General features: G+C 36.4%; 1 protein-coding gene across 2 annotated transcripts in view; it reads right to left on the reverse strand.

The window, feature by feature from the left end:
- LOC149084928 (F-box only protein 8-like) overlaps positions 1 to 18,793 on the reverse strand; it is a 72,590-nt gene that overhangs the window by 43,466 nt on the left and 10,331 nt on the right. For both annotated transcript variants that reach the window (XM_089232667.1, XM_089232666.1), the window contains exon 2: positions 17,028 to 17,157. In XM_089232667.1, the coding sequence (XP_089088793.1) occupies positions 17,028 to 17,094 (67 nt within the window). In that variant the 5' untranslated portion in view covers positions 17,095 to 17,157. The remainder of the gene's footprint in view (positions 1 to 17,027; positions 17,158 to 18,793) is intronic.

Below are 18,793 nucleotides of genomic sequence, written 5' to 3' on the forward strand. Positions count from 1 at the left end.
CTTCAATGTAGGCAAAATTTGTGTTGTTGCTATTCGTGAAGTATCCTCGAAATGCTGATCAGTCAGACGTGTTCTAGTTTTTGATTTTGTATTCTTAATTCAACTAAACAGCTATTCACATATGTAAGTGCTGCCAAATATAGCAGATATGAACAATGCATATTTGCGTATTTCTAAATACCTTTGTTCGGACACATACTTAGAATAAAAATCAATTACTGAAGGAATTTAAAAAAAAAACAACTTGCATTTAACTGCAGAGTCACATTGCAAATCTGCAAATTCTAATTGCAGCTCTGGTAGAACACTTCAGATATCGACAGAGAATGGTGAGGAAAAATTTTTTATAGAAATTTCGTTCTCACAGAAAGTGGGCGAATCTGCTTCTGAATTCCATTCTCAGATTTGAAATGCACTGTCCATAATCGTCCGGTTTCCAAGTTGTAGATCTATTCACCAACTTCAATAATTTTGTATGCAGTTTTTGTTTTGCAATTGACGTTTCCAAAGGACTAATTTAGTTTCGAACGCTTTTACGTTGTCATAAAAATTATGGACAAGTAGGTCTTTTCCCAGTAAGTGGTAAAGTGGTAGTTTAGATCATTCAGATGACCAGTGATATAGACAAGAAATGTGAAATCTCTCACCCACTTTTTATCTTGAAACTCTCCAGTAACTTTTCCTTTGGATTTCATGAATTCATCACCTTCCTCCTTCAAGGAAAACAGGCGCTGAAGCATCTAGGGATGACCACTTTTCTTGAAAAAATCTAATTTTTTCTTCAACTTTCCTTTTTTTTGTTATCACAGTTTGCCATCGTGCACTCATTAAAAGGCTTCTGATGGAAGGCTTCAAAGACCTAAAACACAACTAAACGAACTGTACCAATATTATACAAATCCTTTTTTCAACCAATCAAGATGCATACATCCACCTGCTCCTTACCCAACCATGCACCCGAGAAGTATGATACCATGGAAATTCCGTTCATTTCTGCTTTCTCCCACTCAAGGAGAGCGGGATGTACTTGAATTTATAGTTAAGAAGTGTATGGTGTGGTTTGTTTTACGTTAAAAGCCTCATTTAAGAAGCTAAATACTGTACACTGATCAGCTTGTCCTTGTTATAAGTCTATATGAAGATGGGTGACTTTTTTTTGTGGAAATCTTCGTTTTACCCTATTTTTGAATGATATTGTGTCAATCAATCGAAATGTTTTGGCGGGCCACGGGTTGAAGACCCCTACTATAACATATCCATGGGCTCCCGGTATAAAAGTCTGAAATTGTCATCACAAAAATGTTAACTTTTTGTTGTTTTTCATCTGCAGCGGTGGTCATGTGGTGATGATCGAGGCCAATCGTGATGTTGCCGGCCTGTGTTTATATGTAAATGAAATTACCCTGAAGCCGATTGGCTTGTTTAGACACGTGCAGTCTGGAGTTTTCCCTTTAAATACTGGCTGTATGCTACGTAGGTGGTTCAAAAAGTTTTTAGATTCATATTGAAAATATTTTTTAAATACCATTATTTTCACGTCAGATGATAGTTTTTACTTTTTTAAAATACCCCCAGGCGGCAGCACTAAATAGATTAGCCTGATATTTTTCCTTTGTGATAAAAAAGAAAGAGCGACTTAGCCATTTTCCCATTAACAATGGAGCTCGATAGACAAGCATTTCGCGCGATGATGTTTTATGATTTTTCAAAAGGTTTGACGGCGGACGAATGCCACCAAAGTTTGCAGTCTACTTTTCCTGAGTGTGCACCGTCACGTGGTACAGTTTTTAACTGGTACAGAGAGTTTAAGAGGGGTAAAACGACCTTTCAAGACGACTCTCGTGTTGGTAGACCCAGCACTTCGATCACTGATTTGAATGTCTGGGAAATCGAAACGCTTGTGAGAGAGGATCCACGAATAACGCACAAAACTATTTCAAATATGTTGAACATTAGTTCCGGGAGTGTCAATTCCATCCTCCATAATCAGCTTTCCCTCAGTAAGCGTTGCTCTAGATGGATTCCCCATTCCCTCACAGAAGATCAAAAGACAGCACGCGTTGATTGGTGTCATTTCATGAAGAAAAAATTCAAAGATGGCACTGCCAAGAGCATTTGGGATGTTGTGACAGGAGATGAAACATGGATTTATCAGTACGATCCAGAAACAAAGCGACAGTCTGCAGTTTGGGTGTTCCCAGATGAAACGCCACCCACTAAAGTTCGACGTGGAAGAAGCATTAGCAAGAAAATGGTGGCAACTTTCTTTGCTTATTCTGGCCATATTGTCACAGTCCCACTTGAAGATAAAAAAACTATCACTGCAGATTGGTATGTCAATGTTTGCCTTCCTGAGGTGTTGGAAAAGATGCGCGAGAAGCGCCCAAAACGGGGCACTCGTGGGCTGATTCTTCATCATGACAATGCATCAGCACACACTGCTCACAGAACAAAGGATTTCATCAAGAAAGAGAAGATAGAAATTTTGCCTCACCCACCTTACTCTCCTGATCTTGCCCCGTGTGATTTTTTCCTCTTCGGAACTGTGAAAAATGAGATGAGGGGAAAAAGATTTTCAAGTGCGGACGAAGCGATAGAGGTATACAAAATGAAACTGGCGAGCCTTGACAAAGAAGTGTGGTCAGCTGCTTTTAAAACTTGGTTCAAAAGAATGGACAAATGTATTGCTGCAGGGGGAAGTTATTTTGAAAAAGACAACTGAAATTTTTGTTGTAAGTTGATTTTTTCTGTGCGAATCTAAAAACTTTTTGAACCGCCCTCGTATCACAATCGCTCTATCTTTTCACAGCATTCAAGTATTCACTTCTTGCTTCCGCTACTTGAGTAGCTAACTCGTTATTCCCAGCTTCGGTCATGAAATTTTAATATAATGTTGTGAAACAAATAACTAGTTTTTTTGTTTCTGGCGGGTCTGGTGAAGATGATGTTTTTATGAAAACTTAATAACTGTATAACGAGTCTTGCAGTTCAACTTGTGACTGGTTGCCTTCTCTAGCTGATGAAACCCTGAGTGGTTTTGTTCTCGATGAAACTTCTAGTCTACAGCTATAGAAACGTCCAGTACCTCTACCATCTTCGACGTTCAACTGGCTGAGCTCCGGTGGACTTTTATCAATGATTGTTGGGAGATCTATCTGAAAATGGTTGCTGGCAACTTGCTTTGAACCTTGGGACTCTGTTCTTCAATTGATTTTAATGACGTGGATGGATCTGCATCGCTATCGTGTCTAATGTGGCCTCTTGGTCTGCCAGAAGAAATGTGATGTCAGGCGCTAAATGGACATGGACTTCTATGGTGAGATTCATCCCTTTTATAACTAAAAACCGATGTTTGAATAAGTGACTTCAACGCAAAAAGTTGTTTTTTTATGAATGAGTCTAGCTTAATGTAAAATAACTATTAATGTAATAAAGCAGTTGAAGTGATTTAAAACAACTTGTTTTTATTTCCTGCTTGTTGTCTGCCTTAACTCAGGATATTTCGAACTGGGCATGTAACCCCATAAAGGATGTTACAATGCGTTTTTCACGATATTCACCCTCTTGGTTTGCGACACCATGTTCCATTGCAATTTTTGTTTCTCTTGATGTCTACTAACAACAGGGTTGGGTTTTTTATGCTTGTCTGACATGACAAGCGTCAAAAACCGGCTTAAACTGTCAAAAACTGGTTTAAACCATCAAAAACCTAAATGAATGCTTTTGGATGTTTTGAGCACAATAAGTATATAACATGATGAAAAACTTACTTTTTTGCATATTACAATGTTTTATTTTTAAACATTAATCTATTACAGTAATTAAAACAAAATATTAATTATAATTGACAATTTTAAATTTGTTAACATAAGAGTCTAGAACATATGAAATATAATTTTCTGGTTTATTTATCTAATTTATCTAAGCTACTCATTACCTGTGTTCAATTTGCTAAGTTGAATAGAGCTGCTTATTCAAAATATGTATGATAGAGCACATCAGGGTTAGGTTTTTGACTTCAGAAACTAAATCAGTATTAAAACAGTCAAAAACTTAGTCAATGTTGCAAAATAGTTTTTTGAACTTGATAGATATGTTAAATAACAAAACACTTACTTTTATGTACATTAAAGGGTTTATATACAGGGTGATTATAAAAAAACTATCCCGACATATGGGGCCCCTAACTATCATACCATTCACAGAAACTGAATGAAATTTTGGCATAAGGTATTTTGAGGTATGCGCTCAAGAATGATATGGAAAACAACAGTGTCACTCTAACAGTTATGGTTACAGTGAGAAAATTTCGAAAATATCAAATGGCAACACCAAGTTTTTTGTATTGGAATGTGATCTCCATACAGAAAAACACTAAATAGCGTTGGAATGGCACCTGTAGCACGAAAATCCCCGGAGCTAGGCAAGGAAAAAGTAAAAAGGACTTTGCCGTGCACCAGAGCATTAATGTTCGTTTCATTCGTCACACCGTTTCTTCGGCTGAGATCCCAGCCTGATTAGTCCTCAACAAGGTCATGTGGAAAATTTGTGAAACACAATAAAATGCTTTATTTTATGCTGCTTCTCTGTCCTTATTGGTTGTCCTCACTTTTAGCCTATTTACCGCCGGTGATTTTCATGCTACAGTTGCCGTTCGAACGCTATTTAGAGTTTTTCACAATGGAGATCGCATTCCAATACAAAAAACTTGGTGTTGCCATTTGATATTTTCGAAATTTTCTCACTGTAACCGTAACTGTTAGAGTGACACTGTTGTTTTCCATATCATTCTTGAGCGCATACATCAAAATACCTTATGCCAAAATTTCATTCAGTTTCTGTGAATGGTATGATAGTTAGGGGCCCATAAGTTGGGATAGTTTTTTTATAATCACCCTGTATTTGGAATTATAATTACTGAGGAAAAATATCTATTTTGATATTTTAAATTTTCTGATCTGCCCAAAATTTTATGCTATATAAAAATTCTCACGCAGCATCTGTTAATACACTAATTAAACTCATAGTTTTTTAATAAAATTTCTTAGCTCAGGGTGTATAAATTTAGAGTTTTAAAGAGTATTTTCAACCAAAGCAGAGCTGACAGGTCTTGATACTCAAAGCATTTGCTTTGCACATTTAAATGCAGCTTCAATTGGAAAACCATACCTAAAAGTAAGTATCTCAGTGACTATTTAGATAATTTAATAACAACAGAAATCAACATTACATATACAGGGTTCATACAAAATTTTCAAAATGAAAAGTAAGGAGTTTTTAAGGACTTTTTAAGGAGTTTCAAGCAGTTTTTAAGGAGTCATGGCAAACTTCATAACTTACAAGTTTTACAGCAAAAGGGGTGGGGCACATATGCAAATTTATTTTTAATTTGCAAACAAACTTTCCCTCTTCTCAAAAATACAGATGTAGAAGTGGTTCAAAAATTACAAGTTTTGATTTGTTACTCAGCATCATAAAAATTCATAAAATAATCAATCCACATACATGCTTTCTGTCATCAGCAAAGTGTTCTAAAACCTTCAAGTATTAGTCAAAAATATAACTCATAACAGCATCACATAAATTATAAAAATTCTAAAAGTGATATTCATTCCCCCTCCAATTATTCAAAATAAAAACCACAGCTGACAAAGATTCTTCTTACAAAATTATTTATATTTGCAGCAACTCTTCAGGGTTCATACAAAATTTTCAAAATGAAAAGTAAGGAGTTTTTAAGGTGTCGTGGGGCCACGCTCCCTCCGAAAAAAAAATTGCACCCCTAGACAATAAAAGCAGCCCACAGAAAAACAAAAGAAGCCCACACATGAATTGATTTTCATTTAAATGTCTTTTTTCTTTAATTTCTATTTCAATGTTTCCAAGATTTCAACTTTCAGAATAAATGGGTAGGAATTTTAGCTGAAAAGGAAGAGATATGCTGTGACTGTATGCGTGAGTAACAAGCGACAAGAGAACACAAATTCGAACAGTAACAAAGCATAATGATCAAGATTAGGTATTGAGAAGTGTAGTAAGAAAGAAGAGAGAGAGTTGCGGTAGTATATAGTATTAAAATGATTTAAAGAAATCGGAAGTGATATACTGAGTTTGCAATAAATTTTGTTTTTATCTTGCTTGAGCTGTGGCCACTTCTCGCAAAACAGGCACAACAGGCAAAATGCCCAACGAGGTGGCTGAGAAAAAGATGCCCATGAGGGATCAACTTCCCTCATGAGGGTCCCCAGCCTGGAGTCCCCACCCCATAAGTACCACAAAAAATTGTAATTCATATTCATTTTACCAACGACAAAAATCCAAGAGCCCCCAACCAAGGAGCGGGAAGTCTATGCAGATTTTTTTATGGGCCCGATACATTGATTTATAGCAAACTTTTACTGCTAAAATTACAAAAGGCTTAAGCTGGTTTTCTGTGGTTTCCAACTTCAAGGCGCGAATGCGAGCTGATCTCCACTTTAAAAAGTCTCTCCATAGAGAGCAAGAGACCTACAAAGGAGTACAAATGTAATTCAATCATAACACATCACACACTTCACTTCTGAAATATAGATGGCAGCACTGAAAAATCAAACACTACATATGCACTCAGACTGTTAAGCACACACACACACACACACTTCCAGCACAACTCCCTAGATAGTAAATTGCCCATAGATGGTAATAGACCTGTGTTGTGCTTGGTTTGAAAGAAAGCAAGCCCCCCCCCCCCCTCCCCCCAGAAATCACTCTCAAACAATCTGGGAATGTGCCGCTCAATTGAAGTAAGAATTTGCCACGAGCCACTTAATTCATCTGTAAGTGTACCGGCGCCACTTGAGACAGGCCACATTTAGGCCATGTGTTGAGCACATGTATGCTTTAAAATAAGGGGCTGTTCAAGTATTACGTCAGCAAATTTTCAGCAATTTTTGACTCACCCTCTTGTCAGGAAAAATCAGCAAAACTCTCACCCTCCCCCTGTCAGCGCTCTGCCCCCTTCCTCCTAACGTTTATTGTTGGAATCTGAATCTGAATTGGGGGCTTCCCCCTAGATGATCAAAAATTTATTTTTTAATCCACAAAATATTTTTTAAAAGAATTGTAAAAATATTTTTTACGATTTCGAAACAAAATATCTTTATATGTTATTATAATCAATTTTTGTTAATTTTAATGCTATTTGAAGGCTAAGAACCCAAAATTGCTCAAGAAATTCATTGCGATCCTACCTCTCTAAGCCCTTGGTAACCCTTGACCCGCGGTAAACATTCGGCCTCTGCGGACCAAATGTGGCCCTGGCGTTATGATGTGGCCTGTCCCTAAATCTATTTTTGTAACAATGAACCAAGTGACACATTTACAGATCGCTTAAGTGACTCGTGGCACAATTCCAGACCATTTAAGTGATCTGTGACACATTAAGCGATCCCTTGAGTGACATGTGACAAAGTTTTAGAGCATTGGTCCTGCCACCAGTGCGGTTCTACATCACTCAAGTTATCCGCGGCACATTCCCAGATTACTTAAGTGATCTGCGGCATAATCACGGCTCACTTATATGACGCGCGGCACAGCTCCAGAGCATTTGGATCCGCTAAGTATTTGAAGATCACTAGAGTGGCTCTGTAGGGGACTTGATAGGGAGAATGTTAGTTCAGGTGCCCACAAACTAGTGAAAAGTTTTACTCGTTTTTTCGCGCACCGAGTAAGACGCCATTAAGAATATTTCATATTTTTTATAAAGGGTGGTTGATGACGTAAGAATCATCCACCCCCCCCCTCCACGTCATCAAATCAGCAAATCGAAAATCCCCCATCCATGCTGATGTAATACTTGAATGACCCCTAACATAAAGATACCTGAAAGTTATTTTCTGAAGGTTATAAAAGTGGGTTCAGCTATAACGGCTGATCGGCTCGTCCTCACCCCCCCACCTCCTGTAAAACCAGACGTGGCTCGGGCTGTCACTTTTAAAAGCCGGGTTTTACTAGCAGGTTGTCTATGCCGCACGCAACGCGAATCACCCAGCACGACACGCCGTCTATTCATCAATATGAAAAGCAGTAAGACTGTTTTCCTACAGAGCGCAATACGGCTCACGACAGCGCTTTACGTCGGGCGTGATTGGCTGACTGCTTCTGGAGGAGTTAAGCGTCGTGTGCCGCGCGTTTCAGCGACCTTCCCTTCATTTTCGTGTTGTGTCTCTTCCCTTTAAACCGGAACATGCAGCCGATAGAGTAGATGACGGACGCCAGGGTCATATACTATATAGCCGTCCTGAGCCGATGCGCCACGCTTGGAAAACGCAAATGCGTAACGTCATTATGTAACTCATTTCTGCCGACACGAAATGATCCAGTTAGGTTCACGCGGCGCAAAAAGCCTACTAACTAGGAAAACCTGGCTTCAGGGATGAACGCTCGTTACGGGATCCCAGGAGAGATAAACCCATTGTCTCTCTCATGAAATCTCTTGTGTGTGGATAGAGCCTGTTCCTTTTTTTTTGCCTTTTTATTTACGGCAACCAATCTGCGAAACAGATTCGCTTTCCCCACTGGACTTCAGTTTTTAGCACTTTAAGGCGCGGCGGCGAAAAGATACGCTTGTCGTTGTCCCTTACTCCAGTGGAACTGAAATTTTTTTTCCTTTCTTCTTTTTCAGTAGCGAGTTGTAATGTGAATAAAACACATAAAACACGTCTAAAAAAACTGCGGAAAGCAGTGACATTTTGCGGTTTCTCGGAATTTTCATAGTGAGATATTGGCTGTAAATGGGAAGGAGGGATAAAATAGGAATAATAGGAGAGAATTGCGGTAAAAAAAGGACGATTGCAGCGAAAGTAGGAAAATAGTAGGAAAAATAGGAAAGCTTTGAGGTCTGCACTCAGTATACTGCGTAATATTAATGCGGAGGTTCGAGACATCGTTTCGCTGCATAAGTAAAAACTTAAAAAAACTTTCTCACCGCATGGGGGAATTTTCGGCTACTGGTTCAGCAGAGTGATGTCGTTCTACGGACCATCGATTTCCAACGCTGACCAGTTTGCGACATAGGCAGGAAAACACGTCAAAACTAGCAATTCGGTAAAAAATCGTATTTTTAGAAGCAAAAGCGTATAATCGTATTAATTTACTAAATACGACAAAATCGTAACGGTTGGCAGGTATGCACAACCATTGGATGTTCCAATCCCATCCCCTGCTTTCAAATTTCCTATTACAAAGGGAGAGAGCGGTTTTTTTTCTCTTTTCTTCCTCTTTATATTCCGGGGAAGCTTCCTCTTATTTTTCTAGGCAATGCTATTCATCACCATGGGGAATGCCTATTCTAAGAAAGATCATCCCTTCAGAGAAAAAAAAAGGACTTTTTAAGAGTGGCTGCAAAAAGTAAGGAGTTATAAGGGCCCTTCCAGAGGGAAATGAAAAGTTAGGAGTTTGTAAGGATGTAGAAACCCTGATATATGATGCAATAAACTTTTTTAAACACATTTGTTGTAAAAAGAGTACAGCAGATGGTTTATATCAATGCACATATATTATAATCAGTAGATGAAATTTTGGAAGGTCAAGAATCATCTTGAATCAGAGAATGTCAATTCATTCTATAGTTTTCCCTTTGGTGTTTATGCTATGCTTTATTCAAATTTTATAACAAAAAAACCATATATATTGTCCAAAATAATTCTGTAAAGGGTAGAAAATTATTTTACAATCATATTAAATATTTATTCATTGTACAACATAGTCACTTTAAACATTACATGCAATTAAAGTGTGTATTTCCATTGGGAATTTTCATATTGAAAAGCAATATTTGAGGTTTTGACAAAGGTTTTTGATGGAGGGTTTCTGACATCACAGTTTAAACCATCAAAAACTGTCATATCAAAAACCTGCCAACCCTGACTAACAACCCTGAGTTTGTTGATCCATTACAGGGTTTAAGCTAGATAAAAAATTCCTTTTGCAAAAAAAGCAAAAATGGGGAGAAAAGCTTTAGCAAAATGCTACAATGCTAATGTAATGATTGATGATTGGATGTCTACTCGTTCCGTACCTCCTGTATGCATTTTTGCGAAAGTGGCTACCACTTCTCTCGCATTCTAACATTTTCTTTCGCATTTTGCAAAAAATGCGACCGTAGCTTAAACCCTGATCCATTAACAGAGCGCCCTTTTTAAGCTTTTTCTCATAAAAAAATTTGTCGATCAAGTTTCAATTTAAAAAATTCTCAAAAGGTGATCAAAAATTAATCTATAGCCTACCAGTTTTAAGAGTGAAAATATAGTGTAAAAAATGAATAATTTAAATTTTTATACAGTCCACTGTCCTGTAACATTCAATTAAACATTAAAAGTTACAGGACTGTCTCTCTCCTGAGGCCAACAAAAAAAAAATTACAAGTCTCTAAGTGCAATATTCGCTGAGATATTTAAATTCAAAAATCGGAGAAAGAACAGCCTAATCCACTCGACTGCTAGGCGGCAGTCGAGTGGTTAGGGAACTAGCTTCTCACTGTGCAGCTCTGGGTTCGAATCCTGGTTCGGGCATGAATGTCTACTAACACTAACAAATTCCCTGGACGGATCATGCTGATCCCTTGGAATACGTGAAGATCCCGTTATTTAATAATTTATTATTTAATAAGGGAATGCGTTGTCTATTAATTTTGCTGTTTTTTTTATAACTTTTCTCTTATTTTTGAAAAAATTCCAATACTTCAGTGAATATTGCATTTAGAAACATGGAATATTTTCAGTCGGCTTCGGGAGATACAGGGCAACAACTTTCTACTTGGAAGTTACAGGATAAGGGAATCGTATAAAAATTTAGATTTTTTTCATTTTGTGACACTATTTTCACTCTCAAAACTGGTAAAAAGTGATTTCTGAACACATTGTGAGTATTTTTTAAACTGAAATCATACCGCTATGATGGACAGTTGAGATAAAAGCTACATTAACACTTACAGGACATCCTGTATATAGGGTGTATGGCATTCTACTGGCGAATCGTTGATCCTAGAGGCATACTTCCAACTAGAAAAAGTATCCAAATAATGTATAGTACTCAGATATCTTGTTCATGTTGCAAGTCGGTTATACAAACACCCTCTGCCCAAAAACCCAATTAGAAAGTTATTGCCCTGTCTCTCCTGATGCCAACACAAAACAATTCCATGTTTATAAGTTAAATGCGGGTAAAACCGTTTTACCCACATTTAACGCTATTCTTTCCCAAATTTCCTCAGTCTTAAATTCAAATATCTCGATGAATATTGCACTTAGAAACATGGAATTATTTTGTTGGCATCAGGAGAGACAGGGCACCAACTATCTAATTGGAAGTTGGAGCACAGAGAAACTGTATAAAAATTTAGATTTTTTTTATTTTGTTACGCACTGTATTTTCCCTCTCAAAACTGGTACAGGGTAATTTTTGAACGTCTGTTGAGCATTTTTTAAATTGAAATCATACCTCTACAGTGGACAGTTTATGAGGTAAATTCTGACAACACTTACAAAACTGCTGCATTATACAGGGTGTCCTGTAAGTCCTAATGCCACCTTCATCTCATTAACTGTTCTTTGTAGAGGTATGGTTCTAATTTAAAAATGCTCAAAATGTATTCAGAAATCATCCTGCACCCGTTGTGAGTGAAAATATATTGTATCACAAAATAAAAAACAAAGTTTTATATGGACACCCTGTACTAAAAAAATCCAATTAGATAAAGCTGTTACCCTGTACCTTCTGAGGCCGAAAAAAGAAATTAAACATTTCTAAGTCACTGGGGTGTTTGAATTCAAAAATCGGAGAAAAGTGTGGAAAAATGGCTAGTGGACAATAGTTGTTTCTCTCATTTATGCTATTCTTTCCCAATTTTTGAATTCAAATATCTCAGTGCATATTGCACTTAGAAACTAAAAAATTCTTTTGTTGACCTCGGAAGATACAGGACAACAACTTTCTTTAATTGGGTCTTTTAGGACAGGGTGTCCATATAAAAATTCAGATTTCCTATTTTGTAATATGCTGTATTTTCACTCTCAAAACTGATACAGGGTAATTTTTGAACACATTTTGAGCATTTTTTTAAATTGGAATCATCACTCTACGACGAACGGTTGATGAGATGACGGACACATTAGAACTTACAGGACACACTGTATATATTACGGTAACTGATAAATCCGATGAGATTGGGCATAATCATTGACCATTTTGGTAAGTTTCATAAATTATGTATATAATACAATTTACCAATTATGCGAAATCCCCCAGCTCACATTGGTAAATATGATAAATCTTTAATGAATTACTTTAATTTACTGGACATTTTGCTCATACTTCAGTCTAAGATGATGGATTCGATCGGTGATGTTGATTATGTTTAAAAATGTAGATAAATGTAAAGAAGGCTAATGCTACAAGATATGAGGATAAAAATGAAACACTTATTTTCATTCATTTTTATGGCAAAATATGTGTAGTGCACTCATCATGCACAAATGAATGAACGCCAGAACTTTGCCACTGGACTTATCTCATTGCCGAGATCTCTTCCAGCCCAGCTTCTTGGCAGAATCCAGAACACTTTATTTTGAATCAAAAACAAAAATTAACAAACATAAAAAATTTTTACAACGTATTTCCCCCAGACAATTAGATACCGTTGTGATTCACAGATTTTGTGGTGATAACAGATGAGATGGGGTTGAGAGCTATTGGAAAAAAGTTCAGCAGTTTCATTAAGAAAAATGAATGTACATTAATGAAGGTATATTTTAGAAGCAATTAGAGGGGAAGCCTATGCCACTCATCTGTTATTTTACACTTATCATACTATATGTGTACAAGGATACAACAAACAAACAAAATGAAACTCTAAAGGCTGAAACACACTACGCTGATGTGACTTCCAATTAGAAAAAGGATCCAAATAACGTATAGTACTTTTCTGACACAGGGGTACAACAAAAAAACGGCGACTTGACCGCAGCAAAAAATTGCTACCGCAGGGAGTCCCCCATCGAGGGGTTAGCGCACCAACCTCTCGACGAGTATAAAAAACAAGCCTGCCATTCGGAATCGGCAATAAATTGTAGGTCCCGGTCTAATTAGCCCTCGTGTGCAGAAAATGACCGTGGTGCGACAAAAATGATCAAATGATCAAAATGAAACTCTAAAGGCTGAAACACACTACGCTGATGTGACTTCCAATTAGAAAAAGGATCCAAATAACGTATAGTACGCAGATATCTTGTTCATGTTGCAAGGAGTTGTTAGTTAAATCAAAAAAGAAACTTTGTATATGGATCACTTTTGGATACATTTTCTTCGGGGTTTGAAAAATTTGGAGAAAAAAATTCGGGCACCATTCTGATTCCTCAGAATTTTCATTACCCAAATTCATTCATTTTACCACAAACAATCTTCTTGCTACAGTTCTGCATAACTCAAAGTTCAGATACGATTACTCAGAAGTGGGTGTGTTTGTGTGTGGACAATTATTCCCTTATTGTATGGTCAATTTTATTGATCAATTCCATAGCTTAATTCATTTTTGGTGCATGCACCAAATAAGATGTACACATAAAGGATGTGCATACAATTTTCATATATTGTGGAAAAAGGAAATTCAATTTTCCTCCCATTTGCTCAAAAAACCTGCTCGGGCTGTAAGTGAACAATTATTCTCTTACTTTAGGGTCAATTTTATTAATCAAATATATAGTTAGTTTAACATGGTTTACGGAAAATTCACTGACAACAATTCACCTCCATGCAATTCACCGACCAACAATTCACTGCCAACAACAGTTTGATGCGAGGGAGTGAGCGATTGAGTTACTGAGTCAGTGAGAAAGGGAGTGAGTGAGCGAGCAAGCAAGGTACTGAGTCCATGAGCGAGTGAGGGAGCTACTGAGTGACCGAGCTATTGAATCCGTGAGTGAGTGAATGAGCTACTGAGTGACTCAGTGAGTAAGTGAGTGAGTGACCTAGTGAGTGATCCTAAAGATATGGCGGAAAGTTTTAATAATGACTTTATCAGAAGAAATTTAGATGATATGGAAGAAATTACAAATTGCTGTTGCACAAGACAGTATATTCAATAATTCCATTAACTCTATGTTTTACTCAGAAACTTCTAATGAAGTTTATTTCTATTCTATTTTGAATTCTATGGTTAGGGAACTGGGGAACAGAGTGTGTAAGGATTTTCAGAGTTTTGAGTGCTGTTGTCTTCCTGGTGGGGGGGGGGGGGGGGAGAGATTACCAATGTTTCAGATGTTTTTCCATTGGCAAAGGTTGCTCTTGTGGGTAATCCTGTGGGTGGGAATGAATCAGGTAGGAGCGAATATAAGTGAGTCTCTGTCAGAATACCGGGATTTACTATTATCTGCTAAGGAATGGGGTTCAGATGTGGCAGTGATTCCAGAGCTGCCAAGGGGCAGTAGGGGGTATAGGAGTAGGATCCACCAATTCAATTTAGGCCTGAAGGACATTTGCTCCTCACTTGGGGTCACGTTCTTGGAGCTTCTCGCATTTACCGATAGGTGGCTTCGTTGGGATGGGATTCATCTCAATAGGAGGGGGTCTGAGAGGTTTACGATAGGCTTAGGTCAGGTTTTTACTCCCAGACCACGTAGATGGGAATGCGGGTTAGTAAATGATGATAACAACAGCATTGATGGGGAATTACCCACATCTGACCTGGATGGCTTCTTGACTGACACTAAATCACAGACAAATTAAAATGTGTGCTAAAAATTCCAGGAGCTTGGGTAATAAAAAAGATTTTTTAGAAACTATGATAGCTGTGGAGGGCCTGGATTTTATAGCCATTACAGAATCTTGGGCAAAAGATGGGGATGAATCTTTCTTACACATCCCAGGATACGATAATTTTTTAAGAAATTATCATTGTCAAACTTATTAATTATTAAGTTTGACAATAATTTCTTTAAAAAATTCTCATTGACAAGCGGCTTAGATTTTCTGAACATTGTTCAGCGGTAGTTAAAAAAGCAAATAGAATGCTTGGTTTCATTTTCAAAAAGGTCTCTTTGCGTTCTCCTAAAGTAATTTTTCTTCTTTTCCGAGGCTATGTTCATCCTGGACTGGAGTATGCTGTAAGGTTTTGGAGACCATACCTATGGAGGGACATAGACTTGGTTGAACGGGTGCAGAGAATAGCTATGCGTGTCCTTATTGACTGGAGTTATGAAGAGACTTTGTTTTTTAATATGTTTACATTGGATGAATGCAGATGCGAGGGAGATATGATCGAAGTGTTCAAAATCGAATGCTTTTACAAGAGGACACCAGTATCGATTGGTAAGGGACAAAGCGAGGTTATGGTGCCATAGGGAATTTTTCTCTAATAGGGTTGTTAATAAATGAAATAGCTTACCCCCAGAGGTAGTGAATTCTAATACAATTGGCACGTTTAAAAAAAAAGATAAACATGTTGGGGTAAATCTAGAAGCTATCTATGTTTAGAATAAGACAACCATAAATACATTTTATGGGGCATTGTATAATATTTTATCATGTATATATATTGTTTATAGTTTTTGTAATTGCATTTTTAATTGGGTTGCTGTATTTTAGTAATCTATGGCATCCATATTAGTTATGGGCATCTTTTTCTCAGCCACCTCATTGGGCATTTTGCCTGTTGCGACATTGTATTTGTATTAAAACACAATTAGAAAGTTGAAATGTCTCTCCTGGTGCAAAAAAATCCATGTGCAATACTCACTGATATATTCAATTTCTAAAAATGGAGGAAAGTTGGGAAAAAACATCAAATATGGGTAAATCGTTTTACCCGCATTTAATGCTATTTCTTCCCAACTTTTCTCTGCTTTTGGAATTCAAATTTCTCATTGAATATTGCTCTTAGAAACATGGAATTTGTTTTGTTGGCATCAGGAGAGCCAAGGCAACAACTTTCTAATTGGGTTTTTGGGCACAGGTTGTTCGTATAAAAAAATCAATTTTATTTTAATAACTATACACAACCCGTTGCAACTTGAACAACATATCTGAGTACTACATGTTATTTGGATAGGTTTTCTTAGTGAAAGTATAACTCTAGGATCAAAGGTTCACTTGTAAAATGCCATAGGCCCTGTTACCTATGCACCTAGTATAAATAAAATCAGGGCTTCAACAGTCAGGCCACTAGGCGATGGGATCTTTGGTTGGGTCCCCAGGTCAGGATTTTTCATGTGTACTCCCCTTTCCATAGTTAATTTATAGTTTTGAAAAAAAAATGAGATTCCTCCTGGACCCCCAGCACAAGCCCTGTCAGCTTTCCCTGTGTGGGGACCATGAATACAATGTTACTTGAAGGTACTGTATTTGTTACTAGGTTGGGATTACATAAATAGGGTCACCACCAAATTAGAGACAGTAAAAATATTGCCAAATGTAGAGTTCTGCCTAACTTTTACTATGAAGGATTGTTATTTAAATGGATAAACGGGCCATTCACATGGTTTAATCTATTTATAGACCATGGCTAAAAAATTGTCTTGGAATTTTACATGTCTCATTACTAGAGTCTGAGGACAACCTAAAATTTTCAGAAATTATGTCTGCCAACACAGTCACCAACATCAAAAACAAAAAAGAACAAAACATTATTTTGCACTGCTTATCTTGAAAAACATATCTTGGCTACTAAGACATATGGCGAAACATCAATTATTTTTCAATTTGTCAAGCTCTGATATAGATTAAACCCCACATTGCATAGGCCTACACTTTTATTAACGCATCACAAATAATATAAATTCATTGAAGACTCTTTACTCTTTGTCTCTACACTCCTATCAGTTTTGCGATAGAGAGGTTCTATTGTATTATTTACTACTTTACCTACTTACGCCAACTCCGGTCATATATCACCATACAGTAATTTCCAACCAGTGGAGCTGGGTGGGAAATGAAATTGTATTATTTACTGGCAATATAAACAGTTTAAAATTATCAAACTTATCAATATTTCTTACCAAATTCATAATTAGAATTTGAAATGTCTAGTTCATGTTCTTTGATTTTCTTCAGCACTTGGCCCATTATATGAAGCCACTGCTTACAAGCTCCATGAAAAAGGTGAAAACACTTTGAAACATTTCAATGCTGTAAATGTAATGTAAAAGAGAACAAGATATAAACTATAATTTGGTTTATTGTTACAGCAAAAATAGACAAGCACATAATATATATATATATTTTGCACATGAAAGAACACATGGTAAAAACTCTCTCACCCAGCCCACCTTTAAATTGATTTTTCCTTACACAGGCTTAAAAATCCCATTTCTTAATCAATTTTAAAAACAGGGCTGTAGCTAGGATTTCTATGGGGGGGGGGGGAACAAACATAATTTTGCAACTCCCCCTTCCCCCACATCAAAATTTGATGATTTTATAACTGTACTTGGTACATTTATATTTGCCACGCCTTAAAGTTTGCAGCTTGGGACAGTTGACCCCCCCCCCCATCCAGTTACAGCAATGGCAAAAAGACATAAGTTATATTTTTTTATAACTACCTATATGTACAATAATTTTTAGTATGCCCCTCCCTATTAGCTCTGCAGAACATGATCATCTAATTAAAAAATTTTAAGCATAATTACCATTAAGGTAAGTGCACCAGTAGTGGGCCACTTGTTTTAAAAGTTGAAAAAGATTTCAAGATAAAAGATTAATTATAAAAAAAATATCTGAATATAGTTTTAACTCTTTTCTACCATATGGAAAGCCACATTGTTTTAGTTTCTGTTGAAACTGGGCAAATTTTTCGAGAAAGTCAGTGAAAAGGGAGGGTTGCTTTGACTAATTCTTAGCACTTTTCTAAAGACATACGTTTGTATTAAATATTTTTTCTCCTACACATTTCATTTTGTTTTAAAGTACCATTATTTCATCTAGTACATTCTGAATATTTTATTCATTGTGGTTCAAAAGATGAAACGAGTATGTAAAAAGTTAAAGGGGTGGCCTACTTTAAGCTTCAATAATTTTTGAATTGTTCCAATAGCTGACAACACAGCCTTATTGCAATATATGTATATTAAATCTGTATATATCTACCTTTTTTATCAAATGTATTCATGAACTGTATTACAAATGGGTTATACCCACAAAATAAGTGTACAAACTCTTTCCGAGACTTTGTAATTTTTTTTTACAAACTTTCAGAGCACTCTGGTAGTAATTTTAATTTTTTTCTAGTACTTCATTTAATTCTCTGTCATATGGAATTTCTTAATTTGTTTCAGATGGTATCTAATTTTTTTTAAAAATCATTGTTTGCAGCAAAACCTCAAAATTTGGCTGTTTCAGCTTGAAAAAATTGTTAAACAGAGACTTGGTGCAAATCTAGATTTTTTTTTTAAAAAACTTTGAATCAAATTTTATATATGTGCCATAGATAAATAAAAAACTGACTATAAAAATAAAAAAATTTTTTTTTTTCTTATGAAAAAAACTATTTTTTTTGTTCGTGTCCCAAATTTTTTCCCATTTTAAAATGTCCACTCTGTTACCGTCTCATTTGGGAAATATATTTTTATTCCAGATTAAATCTGATAACACTATTGATCTCATTGAAAGGTTTACTTTTAATGCTTAATCAACAATTTTGAACTTGACTTTTGCAAAATGACTTAATATTCATGTTATATCTTTAGTACCAGATTTTCCTGTCGGATGTCCACTTTGTTATGTCATTATCACAAATAATTAAGATTTTTTTTCATTTATATCA

The sequence above is a fragment of the Pholcus phalangioides genome, unplaced genomic scaffold, assembly GCF_987345545.1.
Source record: "Pholcus phalangioides strain wild (caught in Gottingen) unplaced genomic scaffold, Ppha-v1.0 ptg000007l_1, whole genome shotgun sequence".
NCBI classification, from domain to species: domain Eukaryota; kingdom Metazoa; phylum Arthropoda; class Arachnida; order Araneae; family Pholcidae; genus Pholcus; species Pholcus phalangioides.